The 19338-nt window shown below is 38.8% G+C and overlaps 1 protein-coding gene across 1 annotated transcript in view; it reads right to left on the bottom strand.

The window, feature by feature from the left end:
- Window positions 1–15752, bottom strand: part of LOC117342156 (myosin, essential light chain, adductor muscle-like) — a 33466-nt gene extending 17714 nt beyond the window's left edge. Inside the window, exon 1 of the mRNA XM_033904169.1 lies at window positions 15439–15752. Within this exon, the coding sequence (XP_033760060.1) occupies window positions 15439–15472 (34 nt within the window). The 5' untranslated portion in view covers window positions 15473–15752. The remainder of the gene's footprint in view (window positions 1–15438) is intronic.
- Window positions 15753–19338: the final 3586 nt, after the last annotated feature.

Below are 19338 nucleotides of genomic sequence, written 5' to 3'. Positions count from 1 at the left end.
TTATCACCTTACATTAAATTTACCACAATGTAAGGCACATTAATGTCTTCATATCTCCTATAATGCCAGTTGTGAGTGAGAAACTTGCATGCTTTTTGGTAGATATATAGCATTAAGCACTGCTAATACGTCTCGTCACGGAAGCAGAGGTTTTTATCTGGTTGTTTCAGTATAAAATGACAACAAGGACACATTGGTAGGTCATTGAATGTCAAAATACTAAGAGATAACGTTTTCTTAAGACGTTTCTTTGTTATAATATGTCGAAAGGAATTTACTCTCTGCAATGTAGTACTTTTGCAAGACGTTTTGGCTGAGAACCGGCGTCAGGTTATTACCCGTGTATTGTGGTGACGTAAGGATTAAAAAACCAAACGGAAAAATATTCACATCAAAAAATAGTTATTGTATAACGAAAAAAAAAAAGAAAAAAATCAACTGAACTATCTTTTTGTATCGACAAATCTGAAATTACTACCATATTTAAAAAAAAAAGTAACAAAAAATGTTTATTAACAACTGCATATGACGTTCCGAGATGTAAGAATAATACATTAATATTCATCTTTTTTGTGAACAACTTTTCCCTACACCTTTCGAGAGAGTTCACCACAAATTCCGCTGCAGCTTTATCGATGGGTTCGTCTTTCTTGTACAGGAGATTTATCTGTTTCCATTTCCACGGTTAGCTAGTTAATCTGATAAATCGTCAATGTTCACTGTAATTCACTAATATGGCCGAGAGATATTCCTCCGCTCTCTAGTTACACGGCTGCGATATAGTCCCTGTCTAGTGTAATACTCCTTATCATTTCATGCCTTTTGATGTTTGCTAAATCAATTATAGAATTACTTAAACGTCTGGAAACGTCATCAACACGGCAATACTTCCAATAACTTAAACACGGACGAGGAGATGGGGACTATATCATACCGGTGAGTTAAAATAAAAGGGAGATATTTTAAGGATTCCTGGACAAAACAGCTTTAAGCATATCGTTTGAAGTGACAAGGCCAAATGAGTGATTGACATATTTCAGATCTATTTGGGATACCTTGCGTTGTGGCTAACAATATATTTAATTACGGTACCTGCTGAGGGTCAAGAGGGGCAACTGGTATAAAATGCATATACATTGCCGCTGTCATTATATAAGCTGTCTGCAAAAATGGTCTTTTTGACCCATGGAAATGTTAATAAACCTTACATACCACAATCAAATCATCATATTAAATGCATGAGTAAGTAAATTATTTGATTTAGCATCTGCCCTAGCATGTACCCCAAGGTGCGGAGCTTCCGTTTGACCCAGATGTACAAACTAAACTGAAACCTGGCGATGGATGCGTGGAGCCGGAGACTAGATATCCCAGTATAATCTGTGATACTGGCTTATCTCTCGACTCTGTGAGTATATACATTTGAGGCCCAAGACAGGAAAATCTATTAATATTTATCTTAAAGTATCATCAGCCATGCATTCCAAAGTCCGAAACAATCTGGTAGCTCGTGAAACGACGCCGGAGCTAGTGAAACAAGTTCATCTAGGCAGACACAGTTCGCCATCTGGAGTTAAGATACCACATCTTATCGAAATATTAAAGAGCCTTCATGTAAATTGTAACATGTTAATTCGATACTGTGTATATTAGAACATGCATTACTCGGTATATTTGACACACAGTTTTCGGAAGCGGTTAAATAGTGGTTGGATATTAAGCAGTTTATTATTTACATGAAACTATGTTTATATTAGGTATACTTAAATAGATAAAGAACTTGCCTCTAGAATGTTAGCTAACAATTGAAATCGTTAATGAAAACAAATGTTTGTTATTGTATTTTTAGCGTGTTACTTGAAAAGTCAATCTGTCAAACGAATTAGTTTAAGCAATGTTTTTTACTTAAACTTTTAGCTATTCTATCCTACAACAACCATAGAGTATATCGAATGTTTTGCTTTTACATTGTATGAACACTAGCTTGGAATACGGATGAAATGTCCTAATCAGTTTAATGGAAACGCTCACGTTTACTGCTGTCTACATACTTGTACAGTACTATTAACCCGTCTAAGTTTTGCTTCACGGGAACGCTTAACGCTAGTATCAAACTATTATTGTACTGACCGTAAAGTCTGCGTCATAGAAACGCTTCCCGGTAATTACACACGTAATAAGAGTATAAACCGTGTTATCGGAAACGCTTCCCGCTAATTACATTATCATATAATGTATATACATTTAAAGTATTAACTGTCTAAATCTGGTTCATAATATGAATTTAAAGAGATTCCAAAGTTTGAAGCTCCGTGACCATAACTCATTATGGTGTCAACATTGGAAATGTTTGTATAACAGGTATTAGTATATTGTAGCATCCGTATAGGCGTTGCAAGCATACGAAAATTATTTTGACTCTGAGCAACTATTTTAGATAGTATATCCATTTATTTATTTTTTCTTAGAATGGCATACCAAAACAAAACAAAATTTTCATAACCAATTAAGGATATATTGATCAACACTGCTTTAAAAAATCATGAGAAAGACGTGTGACGTTCATCTCCGATTTGAGTAATTATTATATATCGCTTTAAAAGACACGGAACAATCCAAATTTTCTATGGACCTATGCCATCGGGTAAGAATTTTTTTCTTATCAAATTACGTTGAATTTATTACACCGACATACATAAGTATGAGTCACATACATTTCCCTTTAATCCCGTATCCGAGAAGAACATATTGGTCTTTTTATCTAAATATAAAAACGCATTAATATTAATGGCAAACTCCGCCGAGTTCAAGGTGAACGAATTAAAGAGCGCCCGAAAGCGAGAAAATTCTATGTTTTATTTTGGCAAACCGTAAGACGAATTAGTGTACTCGGTGACTACGGAACGTCCCAGGTGGACTGTTGTTTACTTTAAAATTGCACTATTCGATGTATAATTAGTGGGAAATGTTCAGAAACTTTCAAAACAGAACGCTCTGCTAATTTAAACGGTATTCTAATAGTTCAGAAACATTACGCTTAATGTTGGACAGATTTGTACTTTCTTTGAATAAATTTCCGGAAAGTTAGATAAGGGGTAAACACAAATTTCGGTTGTTTCAAACATTCTCTTTATAACCGCAAAGAACTGAAATGTGTTTTAGTTTGCAAGATGCAGCAAAGCGTAGGCGGAAATGCCGAAATATAGATAAACTACAAAACGGAAAACGGAGAAGTGTGACCCTCCTTCATTTATCACCATGTGGGTGGTTCTATCATTTGTCTGTAATTAAAAGCGTGTATGCTTTGTACATTTGATCAGAGAGAAGAAAAATAGCTTGTGTGAATTAGTATTGGTCGACAGGGAGAAGGAATTTAAATAAAATAAAAACAACAACATATACTCAATTGGTTCTGAAGAGAAAAACATGTAAACAAACAATATCCTAAAGCAACACCCCCTTGTCACCCTTTTAACCTATGACTCATCCCAACACACGTCAACCCCCGCCCCATCCCCTCTCTGCTCAACCCCCCCCCCCCCCCCCCAACACACACACACACACACACACACACACAAACACACCACCACCACCCTGAACCCCCCCCCCCCCCCCCCCACCGCTCTCTCACACACACACATCACCATCCCCGTCTTCTCTCCGTCCAAGCCCCCCGCCCAACCACACAACCACATCTCCGCCCTAGCCCTACCACTCCATCCCACAGACACATCACCCTCAACACCCCTTCCCTCTCCGCCCTAGCCCTATCTCCACATCTCACACACACATCACCCTCAACACCCCTCCCCTCTCCGCCCTAGCCCCTACCACCACCTGACCCTACCACTCCCTCCGCCTCCCTCTCTCCCTCCTCCCCCTCCACATATACACATCACCCCCAACACCTCTCCCCTCTCCGCCCTAGCCCTACCACACTAATCCGTTATTGCTTTGCCACAATAAAAAAATATCTGGCTAATTTGTTTATTTGCGCGTGCACACGTGCTGCGTCGGGTAATTAAATATGCCCATGTTGCAGTGTTAAAGGTTGAAGTATGAGGCCAAACTTGAACACAGTGCAAGATGATATATCTACATGTATACACCGTTCCACACAGAACAATTCAGAAACCAAAGTAACTCTGAAAACACTAAATCTACGAAGGCTTGGCATATCTAGATTTTGGCTATCTTGCTGTGAAATTGATAAAAATATAACTCTCTAGTGAACTGGAAGATTTATATTTCCGTAGAATGGAGATTTTAGAATAGAAATCGTTATCAGAATATTTTGACACCAGCACAAGTATACTTGATTAATGGAACGAAAAAGATTAATGCTTCTTCTTATGTATATTAGATCTATATATTCCGCGTGTCAATATAAAGGTATTTACTAATTGTCTTTTCATTACAGAGTATGCGATGACGTTTGGGTTACTGCAGTATAGATATGGAAAAATAAGGGAATATTCTAATCTGCTATACGACCAAGGAATAATGGTATGGAGTTTGAGAGGAAAGATCTATATATTTGGCAACAGTAACCTTGACCTTTAAAAGATTACAATGAAATATATTCAAACTTGTCTAATCCATGTTCAAAGTAGATATTATATCTATTTACGTTTCTAGATACAAATAAAATAAATAAGTCTGGGGAGGGAGAGTAAGGCAAGTTCTCTTTCTAAGTAAGGTATGATATTTCTCGGAATATTTTCGAGATGAGACAGATACGCTTTGGAATTTACTGGGGTTTCAGGAACATTTAAACATGAAACGTGAACAAGATTTTCGTATACAAATGTTAAGATTCCACATAGCCCTCAACACTCTTCTCTCAGTGTGACGGCAATGCTGGCGTTTGCTGCATGGCAAGTGTCTGTAAAACCTTCTAAAACGTCACTGATTGTCTGTACACCTGTCCGTCCAAATCAGAGTCTACGTTTAAAATGATGAATCGATAAATGCAGAGCATAAGAGAAAAAAAATAATGGCATACAAAAAATTAACGTTTACACCTATTTTTAGTACTCTGCTTTTAAAGCACATTAAACTTTTTTCTATCAAATTTCACATTCCTGTATAAAATCCCGTACGTCGCCATAGAACCCATGCTTGAATGGGGGAAAGAATAGACCTGTGATATCTCGCTGCATGTTGTGAGAGGCGACTAATAGGGGCCATCCCTGCTGGGTCCGGGGTGGTTTCTCCTTTGTCGTCTGATCAAAGGACATTTGAGAGCCCACTCTATCTCACTGCATAATCATAGAAAGCGTCTAAACTGAGCTCCTTGAAGAATCAGGGATTTTCTTTCGTGTCTTTTATTTAGAAGACATTTAAGAGACCAAAGTTAATCTTTTGTCCCCACAGCAGCACTTGGCTCTTATATCTCTGCTTTCTTTCCTCATTCTTCAATTCTTTCTGTTTCTTTTTTGTTTTACCCTATAGATGTCACTCGTCATCACATGACTCTGGCTGTTGTGAGGACGTTAAACCCACATAACAAAACTTAAAGCAAAATAGGTTTTGACTATACAATCCTCGTTCCCTTCATTACATAATCATCATTCCTACGCTTAAAGCAATAGGTTTTGATTATACAATCCTCGTTCCCTTCATTGCATAATCCTCGTTCCAGTGTATAAAGAAATAAGTTTTGACTATACAATCCTCGTTCCCTTCATTACATACTCCTCGTTCCTGTGCATACATCAGTCGTCGCCACTACACAAACCTTTTCCTCAAAATCCCCGTTTCGATGAATGCTTTTATCGTCTTTTGAAAATCCTCGTTCCCATTATAGTATTTATCTTTAGAAAATCCCCGTTCCCAGGAACTATGGAATCACCGTTATGCATTTTACACAAAAAACTTTTACAAAAGATCGGGGTTTCAAACTGCACTTGACGTCAAATGTTTAGGGTATAAGCATTGGGAAATCCTGCATGGACGGTTCACATCGACCAAACGTTTAAAATGTTCTAGTCCTACACGTGCATCACAAATCAAGGAAAACCACCAATGTATGACCCCCGCACATGCTGTACTGACAATTTGTAGTCACCTCGAGTACAGTTATTCTAGTAAAGAATTGTCAAAACGAATCTCATAACGAACATTGTCCTTGAGACCAATATGATATTATGATATTGTTTGACCCCCCCCCCCCCCCCCCCCCCCCCCCCCCCCCCCCCCCCCCACTGATTACATCATAAACATTCAATTTAATTGGCAACCCTCATTAACAGCAAATTTGTAGGTTAGGATCATAAACAGAGAATTCACAGTTTAGCATCATAAATAGACAATTTACAGCTTAGCATCATAACATACAATTTAATATGCTAGCATCATGAACACACAATTAAATAGGTTAGCCTCATTAACGGACATTTAATGGGCTGCAGTAACCCGGACACCTGTCTTATGTCCCGAGAAGCGCAGACAAGACAGTTCGGCACTGTGTTTACAGCAAGGGCCAGGTGCTTGAGTATTAGATTATCCGGTGGAGTCTGCTCCCGCCTGTTTCTAACCAGCTGTCGGAGCTTGCAAATCCCTAGGTCATCGAGTGAGTTCTAGCTCTCTGAATTTTATCTTCAACAAAAAAGAGTTCCAATTGTTCCAAGCCGCAGACGCGATATGATAATTTGTTTGGGTAGATTTTGAACTTAGTCTTCCAACTAGATACCATCATGCGTCTTTTATAAAACATTTGACAGGTATTGTTCCGTTTTGTTAATGAAGCCTACCTTAAAGGTGTTTTAAAAATTTAATATCATTTGTTTCTCCTTATAATACCGGGATGTCACAAGATCCCATCTATTCAATTAAGCTACAATATCTCTCCAAGTACAATGTAGACGCTCTTCACATTTCGTTCACAAAGTTCTTCACAGAATATGAATGCCATTGAAGATAACAAGATCATTGATGAGTGTGTATTAAGAAATCAGCTGTTGTTATAGCCCCAAGCATTGCACTTTGAACTTTGACCTTGACCTTGACCCGCGTGGTCAGTATTCTCAAAAACAGCAAACATCTGCATCGTTGTCTATCAATGTTTTTTTCTGTTAAAGCTCTACATCCGTCAAAAATAATGAGAAGCTATCTTAGGAAGTCGTTCTTCGTTGTTCATCATTGATACTACTGTAGTTATGGAGGTACTGGTATTAGTAAGATAAGATTTACAGTTCAGCACTGGGGCTCTGTATGGTGGAAATACAATCACCAACATTGAACAAAATAGACAGCAACGATCGGTTCTACCACAACCGTCACTAACAAACTAGATGACTTATCACCCCTCAACATCTACCGCCAGTCAACTGTACCACCACCCCCATCGACCGCCAGTCAACTGTACCACCACCGCCATCTACCGCCAGTCAACTGTACCACCACCGCCATCGACCGCCAGTCAACTGTACCACCACCGCCATCTACCGCCAGTCAACTGTACCACCACCGCCATCTACCGCCAGTCAACTGTACCACCACCGCCATCTACCACAAGTCAACTGTACCACCACCGCCATCTACCGCCAGTCAACTGTACCACCACCGCCATCTACCGCCAGTCAACTGTACCACCACCGCCATCGACCGCCAGTCAACTGTACCACCACCGCCATCTACCACAAGTCAACTGTACCACCACCGCCATCTACCGCCAGTCAACTGTACCACCACCGCCATCTACCGCCAGTCAACTGTACCACCACCGCCATCTACCGCCAGTCAACTGTACCACCACCGCCATCTACCGCCAACAAACTAGATTATCAGCGCCATCAGCCACCAACCAAATAGACCATCACCACCTTCTACCACCATCCATCAAAACACAAACTCCATTTATCACCAACCAACTATTTCACTGCAAAATTCAAAGAACAACTCCAACAAAAAAGACAACAGAAACCAAAGAATTAGACGACGACGACGACGACGACGACGACGACGACGACAACTATCAGTAAAGCTATGTAAGGATCACATTAACAGATTAAGACACTCAATGTTATCCGTGGGAATCTGAAGCAATGCTCTTAATTACAGGTGGAGAAGATACACACCTTGACCGAGACACGTGGGGTTTTCATAATGTTCTGTACGCCTTGATATATTGGGGTGTGTCAAAGGGTATACACGTTTACATGAGAGGAAATATGCTAAGTTTCCTAACTGCGTTTCGTCTTTCTAAAGAGACAACCGAAATAGAACAGACAACAGGCAAGATTCCAGCTAAAGATTAAATTTGTTTGTCGGGGTTCGAGGGTATACTTGTACAAGGATTCGAGGCTATATCTTGCCGGAAAGTGATTGACGTGGCGGAAGGATTGACCGTTTTACGCATTTAATGACGCACTAACCAAAGGTATGTAATGTATTCAAGAGCTGAAGATGGAGATATAGTAAAAACATAACTGATGTCCATTCTTCCGAATCGTACAGCAAAACAAGACTAAAGAAAAAGAATTTGCAGAGTGATTTTCTGATTTATTAAGGAGGTAAATAACTAGATAAACTTGGCAACTTGCCAACAGAATAAAACGGTAACAGCAAAAGCATTGTTTCTATATTCATTATTTTCGCTTTGTCAAATAGAGTCGATTGTATTCCTACGTCATGTGTTGCGGTAATGTGTTAACCAGTCTAGGTTCGGGGTCGCGCGCGGTAAAGTGTGAATAATACATTACATAAGCTCTAAGCATGCAATTTACACATGATGTGTCGGTATTTGACTAAACATAAAAAATACTACGTTCAGTATTTTTTGAAAAGTGTAACTTTAGTCATAACTGACACTGTGGCACGTACCTCATCATTGGTGAGGTTTACACAACAAAATGTGACATAACTCATCTCTGAAGTGGTTTGTGACAGTTTACGCAGTGAATGGTTACAAAGTTGACGTACTACGCAATGATTGATGACATTGTACGCACTAGATGGTTGCAAGGTTGACGTGCTACGCAATCATTGGTGACATCCTACGCATTAAATGGTTACAATGTTGACGTACTACGCAGTCATTGGTGACATCCTACGCATTAAATAGTTACAATGTTGACGTACTACACAATCATTGGTGACATCCCACGTATTAAATGGTTACAATGTTGACGTACTACGCAGTCATTGGTGACATCCTACGCATTAAATAGTTACAATGTTGACGTACTACACAATCATTGGTGACATCCCACGCATTTAATGGCTACAATGTTGACGTACTACGCAATGATCGTTGAATTCTTCCACAATGATTAGTTACTACACAATCATTGGTGACATCCTGCACATTAAATGGTTACAAGGTTGACGCACTACGCATGCAAGTATGACACTATGATGGATGTAAGTTTCTGCCCTGTATTCTTGAAACAATATTCCGATAGCCACACGTTGTTGCTGGTGAAACACAGCAAAACTGGACATTTGCCAACTTCAATTACGAATCTAAAAAATTCATCTAGCTGATATGCAGACCATACATGATTTATATTATTTTGGGAATACATGTTCCTTGGTCTGGACGAGAAAATTATCAACCATGCAAACATCCCACCATCTTATTTTTTTAACATTCTCTCGCCATTATTCCAGCCTTCAATATTCCCAAAAATGCGTTTCAAGTGTCTATTTTATTTACGTAAACCTTTACCTTAGACGAAATGCAATGTCGCTCATTGCATTTTGATTGCTATCCGTGTACAGAAATGGGCGTTTTTATCATAAATGTTAGCAAAATGTGTTTATAAAGATAATCTCATACAATTATTAAGTATTGTTTATTTCTATTTTGCAAGGAGACGTTATTACCAATTACACGTGTCAGGAGTTGCGTTGCCAACACGCGTAATTCTTTAAACATGCTATTTGTTATGCTTTATAAACTAAATTACGCACCAGAAAACAAGATCATTGAACCCGAAAAATGCTAATATCAAAATACGGTGTCTGCTTACTCATAGAGAGAAGACAAAACAGCGAAAGGATTCGCTTAGTTTCGTAAATTTCAAAGAGATATTGACAGTCAATGTATTATAGTCTATATCACATCCATAAAATACTATTAGCCACGTGTCATGGCACTATCATGACGTCAGACTATTGTCTCGATGTTGAAAAATGTATGGTTTCCGAGTTGAAATTCGAGGAGGGTGCTTTGTTACTTTTTTCAGAAATATAAGTTATGCAATAAATATAATCTGCCACTCGTGACCAAAAATGTATGTCATTGATTTAAATCGTTTCATGGCTCATCTTAAATATTGTGTCATATCAACTCAACATTAGGATTCGTTTAATAATGTGACGAGTGTGAAATTATCTTGATCACTTAGATTATATTTAAGATTATAATTCAATTTCAGACAAAATGGAACAAACTTACATAATATGTAACAAGAAAAATCAGACACGCATGGCTGTCAACCTGTAATGTCTAGTTTCCAGAGCCATCACGAATAATTTTGTTAGTTTCCAGAAACCAGTTGGTCTGAAAGTGTATAACCTTGATGTATAATCACTGATCAATAACTGATTATTCTCGCGTGAAACAAAATAGATCAGACGGAATTTTACTCGTGAACAGATAGATATTTCCTAAACAAAGATGACCCGAATTAAAGTAATAAATGTGAGTGTAAAATTCCACATGTCAGACATTCATTAGTATATATTTTGTATTTAGGGACGTAAAATTATACTTAATGCTTGCGACTCAGCAAAAAAAAAAAAAAAAACACTTGTTACTAATCCAAATACACGCTGACACCATGACGCCATTGTTGACATTCGCGTTCGAGATACTTATCTCCTAGTTGCATAATCTTATTGCAGCGCCCAGGGATAAATATTATGGGATATGGGTGGGGAAGGATACGAACTCGCCACTGCAGATGGCTGTGGTAGTTTAGCTGAGTACACTATCAATATTTAGAAAGATCACGCGGTGCGGAAGTACATTGGCCGTTGTTAAATAACCCCTCTTTCCTATCGACACAGATCTGTAACTCTAGCCATTTCGGTTGATAACAGGTTAATACTCATACATATATATTCATTTATTTATTTTTCATTTCACTTGTTCCTTCCGCTATGTGTAAACAAACACTCCCCGTCGCGAATACAGCTTCCGGTAGACTTAAGGAATGCTGGGAACGCGTGACTAGGACTGATAAACAGACGATCATATCTGTTACTATAGCTACACGAATCACATAATATCATGAAACAGCCAACGTTAATTAACACCAACTTCAATATACCAGCCATGTACATTAAACTTTTAAAGTCATCTTTACATAATATGGTTAGCCAGAATCATTCTCTCAATAGCAAAGTTTATACTAATATATTTACCAATGTATGGCACTGCCACTATATAACCCTACCAATTCAGTTGCGAGTTCACCAGCTTATGAACTGCCAACTGAAATTTGAATTTGAAAATTAAAAAAAAAAATCGCACGACAAGTAAAAATTCGCAGATGGTAAATATAAGCATTGAACGGCTTTCAGTTGGCATTCATAGTCAATATGAATGCCAACTGGACAGAGGCAAATTCAAGATGGAATTTGCCTCTGTCCAGTTGGCATTCATATTGAATATGAATGCCAACTGAAAGCGAAAGCCGTTCAATGCTTAAATGTTTATAGGACACTATAACACCTTCACAACAGTACATAACAACCAAATCAAACAACAGGTTTGCCTTTTCATTGCCTCGTGAGTCGAGGGTGTTACTTTGTAGTAGCTGGTGGCTACCTCACTGAGCAATATCATAAGCGACCCGGGCATAAAGTGTCTTGCAAACGGATCATGACAGCAAAAGACGTTCTTTGAACTGTGAACTAAGCGTCTGAAAAACACGTAAACCATCCCTTTAGGGATCGAACCACACGCCGTGGATCCTCACTCCAGGTTGTAACATCGAATCAAACAACATTATATTATGAAAAGGTAAACTACAATTTTTTGCTTATCAACTTAACCATATACTTTCTTCTGTGTGTAATAGGAAGGATGAATACATAATAATCTGCCCGCACTTGGGCTCTTACTAGCGATCTTGTTTTTGGATCCGACATCCTACATGTCCACTTGGATAAAAGATCCGACATTGCGTCATTGTACTTCAGGATACAACAAGTTTTATCTGAAACGTCGCGTACTTGTTTACAATAAACAGCACGCGAGTTTTTACTGACACACGAGAAAAAAATAACTCTTGTATTAAAAGTGTAATATAAAGCGAACTCTCATAATAGTCAAGGCTACTGCGTGAATCAGCAGCCCCGTTTAAAGAACATCAAAGACGTTTGATACCCCTGACACTAGAAGCGGAATTAATTTACCAGATACAGCAGCCTGCCTGACACTAATTTACCGTGCAACAAAATAAGAAAACTTCATCAATCTATCACCAGTATTTCCACATCCGTTAAAAGCGTAATGAAGCATACTATGACTTATGGCATCGCGAGACGGTTTCTAGGTCAGTCTAAACTTCATTAATGCTTCGGTGTTTCCCGTGTGTTGAAATTTAAACTATGAAACCTAATAGCAAGTATTTAATTTTTGACCCTAACTCACATAAAGAAATAATCACACGATTACATGTATGGGACAGAGTAAATGCAGCAGAAAATAGTTTTATCTTACTATATGACTCAATTGATACTTTCTACCTTAATTTTATCAAATCTCGCAATGCTTTTATTAGAAAAAGGTGTAACATCTGTCAATTTCGGCAGATGACTTCCAGTAATCTCTTGAACTGCCCTCAATAGTTACTACCGCCCTACAGATAACCACATCAATTCTCTTTCTTATTTTTCTGATTTGACATAGAGTCTCAATAAGTAATGATGTGAATCTGTGTTCAATCAGATGTCCGACCCTGGACTGCAGATGACTCCGCCGCGCCGATAAGGATCCATTCTAGGGGCTGTTCAGTCATGTGAACGTTCCAGAAAGGAAGGGGCGCCTGTGTCATCAGAGTGGGAATACAGTCCACCTCCCCCCCCCCACCCTCCTCGCGTCGCGGAGCACCTACCTGTGATGTAACGTTTGCTTTTTTGTTTCCTTACGATATTTGTTAACACCAAACGCCCCCCCCCCCCCCGTTACGTTACCCCCACCCACCCGCAAACCCCCGCCAACCGCACTCCCACCAATAAACGGGAATCACTCCCGGTTATACAGGTCAAACCCAACTCCGGACTCTCGTGTATACCGTAAAATAAGTTTTGTTCCGGATAGGGAAGCGTTTCCGGAACATATGTGGTACCGTAACGGATGTATAATTAACACTGAAACCAACAAGAATGTTTGGGTCATTCTGAATGCTGTAAAATTCCTCCCGAGTAGATTGAAGTTTTTTTAGTAGACAAGTTTAATGGACAACATAATTTATAAAGAACATGAGCTGGCAACTAGATTCTGAACATGTCTCTTTAAGAAACTCCCTCCTAGAAACTCGTCCTATCATCCCGGCACGTGTAAATGCCGATCAAGTTAGAGGAAGTGTGTAGGCTTTTATTACACTCTATAATATCGCCATTGCTTAGCGTTGATTTAGATGTTTCACGAACGTACAGGCAAACCAAGTGCATAATTCAACACATATTGGGTACATTCATTTCTTCAATTACCTTGATTAGAAACATTTCATGTCTGCCGTTTTTTCTGAGTTTGTTTCTCCCCAACAAGTACATTTATAAGTAGAGGGCACATTCATTTAGAGGGAGTGCATATATATAACCATCGTCCTATAATTCATCTATTTTTACCCATTATATGACAGACTGATACTACGCTGTCTTTACTATTATGCCCTACAACTATTTATCAATTGTGGACTTTAAATGAGGTGAACAGGTGGTTACATGTACCTATGACACAGGTATTAACCGAAAGGAAGCACATCAAGGTCAAAAGTTTTTAAGAGCACGTACGATCACATGATCGCCGACATAGCGCTCCTTATTAAACTATTGCATTAGCTATGCTTTTTAATCACTAAACAAGAAAGTGACATTTCGGCAAAGAGCAGCGTGACGTCATAATTGAAACTGCGTCATAAAACAGTAAGTTAATAAAATGTATCATTAATCACAAGTAAATATACAAGTCATACACCATACCTACGTAACAAAAGCGAAATACGAAGTAGGTTGTGCAGCGCAAAGTCAATTTCAAGTAATTATTTCTTCAATTTAAAATTGTCCATTTAGTAAGATCCCATCATTCAAATCATGTATATATCTAGTTTATTTAAAAAAAAAATAAAAATAAAAAAAAAATTAAAAAAAAATAAAAAAAAATCTTAAACATTACAATACACAAAATTCCACTAGGCATTCCGAGGTTACGACGTCTAATTTTTGACATAATTAAAACCAGGGAATATTTTTTAAAATGAACATATATCAATCAAGTAAATATAAGTTAGTATCGTATCTATCTGGTCTTATTTGGTGCTAAAGACCCATCCCCTTATTTATCAAGGGCTAATCTAAAAAGGCATGAAATTCGAAACCTGAAACTCAAGAATTTGATCGATGCCAGCATCTGATATACAGAGGCAGGCGATGGCCAGAACGTGTTTCTTGCGTGGGGCGCCGACGGGGGATTTCACCGCAATAACATGCATCGCAACTAAATAAAACTGGTAATATTGAAACCAGCGAGGAAGAATTTGCTGGAAAGGGTCTTCTTTAAATGCAAACGTATATATGCATAAATTTTTAATTTGAATGTTTTAATTAATCAATTGATTGATTGATTTCTATATCATATTGATTATATCGATACTTGCTAAAAGAATACATGCAGTTACTACGATTTGGGGATGAAGATGTATCTTACATATATGTATACCGAACACTACACGTTCACACGTATGCTATCAACATAATGTCGACCTAAACATGTATTTCTTACTCGGTCAAGATACTGTAATGTTTCATTTGATGCATTTCTAAGAATTGTTCAGAAATTGCGAATTTAAATAATTTTTGGAGATTGATGCGAGATGAAATTGCTTTCGCCTTAAGGGTGTATCCTTCCTCGATGAATACGGGTGCAGAAACGAACGCGACAAACTTAATACACAACCTGTCAGGTATAGGACAGAACTTATAATTACGTATCCCTCCTGTATGCTATTCTATCCAGTGTTTTACTTACTGAATTTTCATATTCCTATTTGACGCTAACAATGCTGTGCACGTTGAATTTTAACACTGTTTAATGAAAGCTTATCAATTTTAACACTGTTTAATGAAAGATTATCCATTTTATAACTAACTTGAAATGAGTTAATTTATTATACGATGCCCGAATTAGATTTGTACACATTTCATTTATTTTAATACTCAACTTTAAGTGCTGTGTATATATAGATCTGCTAAACTTACCGTCTAAATCTGGCATACATCCGTCAGCAGACATTTTGAATTTTTGCCGTTTTTTCTCGGGTTAAAATCTTTAGTCCAGTGGCGATATTATTGCCTCACCTACAAACACACACACACCCGCTCCCAAAGGCTGTCTATGGATAAAAACTTCCTCCAGCGGCGAGTTCGAAACTTACGCAGACTGGTCAACAGTTTATCAAAGTTTATTTCCGAGGACCAAACTGTTTATAATAGCACGGCAGGGATTGTATCGAGACCGGGGCCTCCAAGGCAGACACATGCGAACGCACCCTACAATCGTACAGCAGAATTCTTATCGCTTCCAGTAAGAAATTAACCGTGCAGGAATATTCCACACCACTTGAAAATTTAGGGAAGTAAGGGTAGGACTATAAAATACTGAACAGAAGGTCGACTGGCCCTTTAAAAAGGATCTGCTGTAAAATCATTTATTTTTAGCAAATCGCTAATATTCACCTGTTTATATCATTCGGAGAAAAACAGAAAATATACTGGTGTGTGGTTTAAGTATTCGACTGATAGGCAACAACGCCAGCATTCCGGACTTAATGTCCAAGGTTTTTGTTTGTTAAATTATGGGATGTATTTGTGACTTATTTTATTTGTTCGAGTATAAACTCCAAAGGAAAAGTTTGGTACCAATTAGGATCGTACTGGTGGATTATCACAAAGCGGATTTTCAGATTATAGAGTAATGCGATTAACCGGTTGTAAATAGTTTTATACAGACACAGGCTGTGCCTTGCTATACGGCAGATGTTTTCAGTAGCTTAATGTTGTGTATATTGTACATGTCCATGCTATGGAGTTGTATATTTCATTTTTGAGCGAGTATTTTAATCAATATCAATAATACATATATGATCCCGCGAAGTTCACTTTTCACAATTTTACTTTTTCAGATATATTAGTTATCCCGGCCTCGAAGTCACAATTGTTATGCACATATTCAACATTTCCTGCGCAACAAACGATTTTTCTTATTCAGGATTTCATTCATAAAAACTTGTGTGCGGAATGTCGGAAAACAACACAGAGAGTTTGTGAAGTTCATTCCACTTCCCCAAATCGTCTGCAGACAAGGCGAAAGAACCTGCTGTCTGCATTGAATGATTGTAAGAGGCATCTAAATTTGAGATTTTAAAATATTTTTAGTGTTGTTTTATCCCTTATAAGCATTTTTCTTCCTATTGTCTCCTTTGTCCTTTGAGATCGCTTGACATTTGGCGCTGCCGGCGAGGCGTACCTGTTGTCTTCAATGGACGTTAAAGCATGGACCCGGGGTCCATTTTCCACGGGGGTCCATTTTCAACGTTACAACATTCAAACACATACACCCCAGCTTTAAAAGTTGTTCGAAGTCCCCTTTCGAGAATGTTCTAAGTACTTATTAATAGTACTTTTTGGTTGTCGTGTGGCACATGGGTAACGCGCTTGCCTTTCACCTAGGCTGTTGGGTTCGATTCCACGATTGGATGTGAAAAGGTTTGGTTTCAACCGCCCACCCACGTGGTTTTCGCCGGGTACTCCGATTTCCTCACACAGTAAGATCCCTCGCGCGCTCCCATTAGGACCAACAAGAGTGATTAATATAAGTTGATTACTTGTTTCGCATTTGTTGTAAAATCAATTAAGTTTTTTTTTAATGTAATACTTGGACATACGAAAAAATACTGTTAAATACTATAAAATACTAAAATATAGAGATTATCTTGCTTACAATGTGTCTTTTTTATATCCCAATCAAGCGATATAACTAAATACTAATTAACTGGATCAGTTAAGCCGCGGTTACATGCATGTGATTGACCACTTGTGGGTGCATGAGTTTCAAAACAAAACGAATGTGATATTTAAACTATGGTATGCTTTGATTTCAGTAAGGTGTGATGGTGGCGAAGGAAGTTAAAAAACTTGTTTGCGTCTATTTTTTTTTTCTTCAATTTTGACATGTTCGGTGCCAGTTGCAGTTCCGTCGTCACCACCCTGTCTCTCCTTTTAAGGACATGACATTACTCGGATTTCCCTTTGCCTGGCTGGTTTCGTCGATGAAACATCGAACGCTTACTCTGCCGAAACGTATGGCCGTGTCCTCACACTGTCCGATAGTATCGCTCACACTGTCCGATAGTATCGCTCACACTGTCTGATAGTATCGCTCACACTGTCTGTTATTATCGCTCACACTGTCCGATAGTATCGCTCACACTGTTTGATAGTATCACTCTCACTGTCTGATAGTATCGCTCACACTTACCGATAGTATCGCTCACACTGTCGGATAGTATCGCTCACACTGTCCGATAGTATCGCTCACACTGTCTGATAGTATCGCTCACACTGTCCGGTAGTATCGCTCACACTGTCTGATAGTATCGCTCTCACTGTCCGATAGTATCGCTCACACTGTCTGATAGTATCGCTCACACTGTCCGATAGTATCGCTCACACTGTCCGATAGTATCGCTCACACTGTCTGATAGTATCGCTCACACTGTCTGATAGTATCGCTCACACTGTCCGGTAGTATCGCTCACACCGTCTGATAGTATCGCTCACACTGTCTGATAGTATCGCTCACACTGTCGGATAGTATCGCTCACACTTACCGATAGTATCGCTCACACTGTCGGATAGTATCGCTCACACTGTCTGATATTATCGCTCACACTGCCTGATAGTATCGCTCTCACTGTCCGATAGTATCGCTCACACTGTCTGATAGTATCGCTCTCACTGTCTGATAGTATCGCTCACACTGTCTGATAGTATCGCTCACACTGTCTGATAGTATCGCTCACACTGTCCGATAGTATCGCTCTCACTGTCCGATAGTATCGCTCACACTGTCTGATAGTATCGCTCACACTGTCTGGTAGTATCGCTCACACTGTCTGGTAGTATCGCTCACACTGTCTGGTAGTATCGCTCACACTGTCTGGTAGTATCGCTCACACTGTCTGATAGTATCGCTCACACTGTCTGATAGTATCGCTCACACTGTCGGATAGTATCGCTCACACTGTCCGATAGTATCGCTCTCACTGTCCGATAGTATCGCTCACACTGTCTGATAGTATCGCTCTCACTGTCCGATAGTATCGCTCACACTGTCCGATAGTATCGCTCACACTGTCTGATATTATCGCTCTCACTGTCTGATAGTATCGCTCACACTGTCCGATAGTATCGCTCACACTGTCTGATAGTATCGCTCTCACTGTCTGATAGTATCGCTCACACTGTCCGATAGTATCGCTCACACTGTCTGATAGTATCGCTCACACTGTCTGATAGTATCGCTCACACTGTCTGATAGTATCGCTCACAGTCTGATAGTATCGCTCACACTGTCTGATAGTATCGCTCACACTGTCTGATCAAGTATCGCTCACACTGTCTGATAGTATCGCTCACACTGTCCGATAGTATCGCTCTCACTGTCCGATAGTATCGCTCACACTGTCCGATAGTATCGCTCACACTGTCTGATATTATCGCTCTCACTGTTACTATCATATATTATGTTTCATTTTTGATGGGATATAAAAAGAAAGAAAGCTGTAAGCTCCTAGGAATATAAACATTGTTTAAAATGTTACGTATGGTTACATACAGACAGAATATAAGATGGTTTTGTACTTTCGTTACTGAAAAAAACAACAACAAAAAACAACAACAAAAACAAAAAACAAAAACAAAACAAAACAAAACAAACTTATATTCGCATGCTCCACCATCTTCACGGCAAATTGATATTTTGCATCTAATTAAGTTTTCTCAGAAGTTTCATATGATTTTCTTGCATATTAATTAAATGCATATATAATTTTAGGTGAATCACTTATCTTTATGCAGCTCGTAATTGATAAAATTACC

Source organism: Pecten maximus, chromosome 14, assembly GCF_902652985.1.
Source record: "Pecten maximus chromosome 14, xPecMax1.1, whole genome shotgun sequence".
NCBI classification, from domain to species: Eukaryota; Metazoa; Mollusca; class Bivalvia; order Pectinida; family Pectinidae; genus Pecten; species Pecten maximus.
Note: the sequence above shows the minus strand (reverse complement) of the source record. Positions and strands in the feature narration are given on the sequence as shown.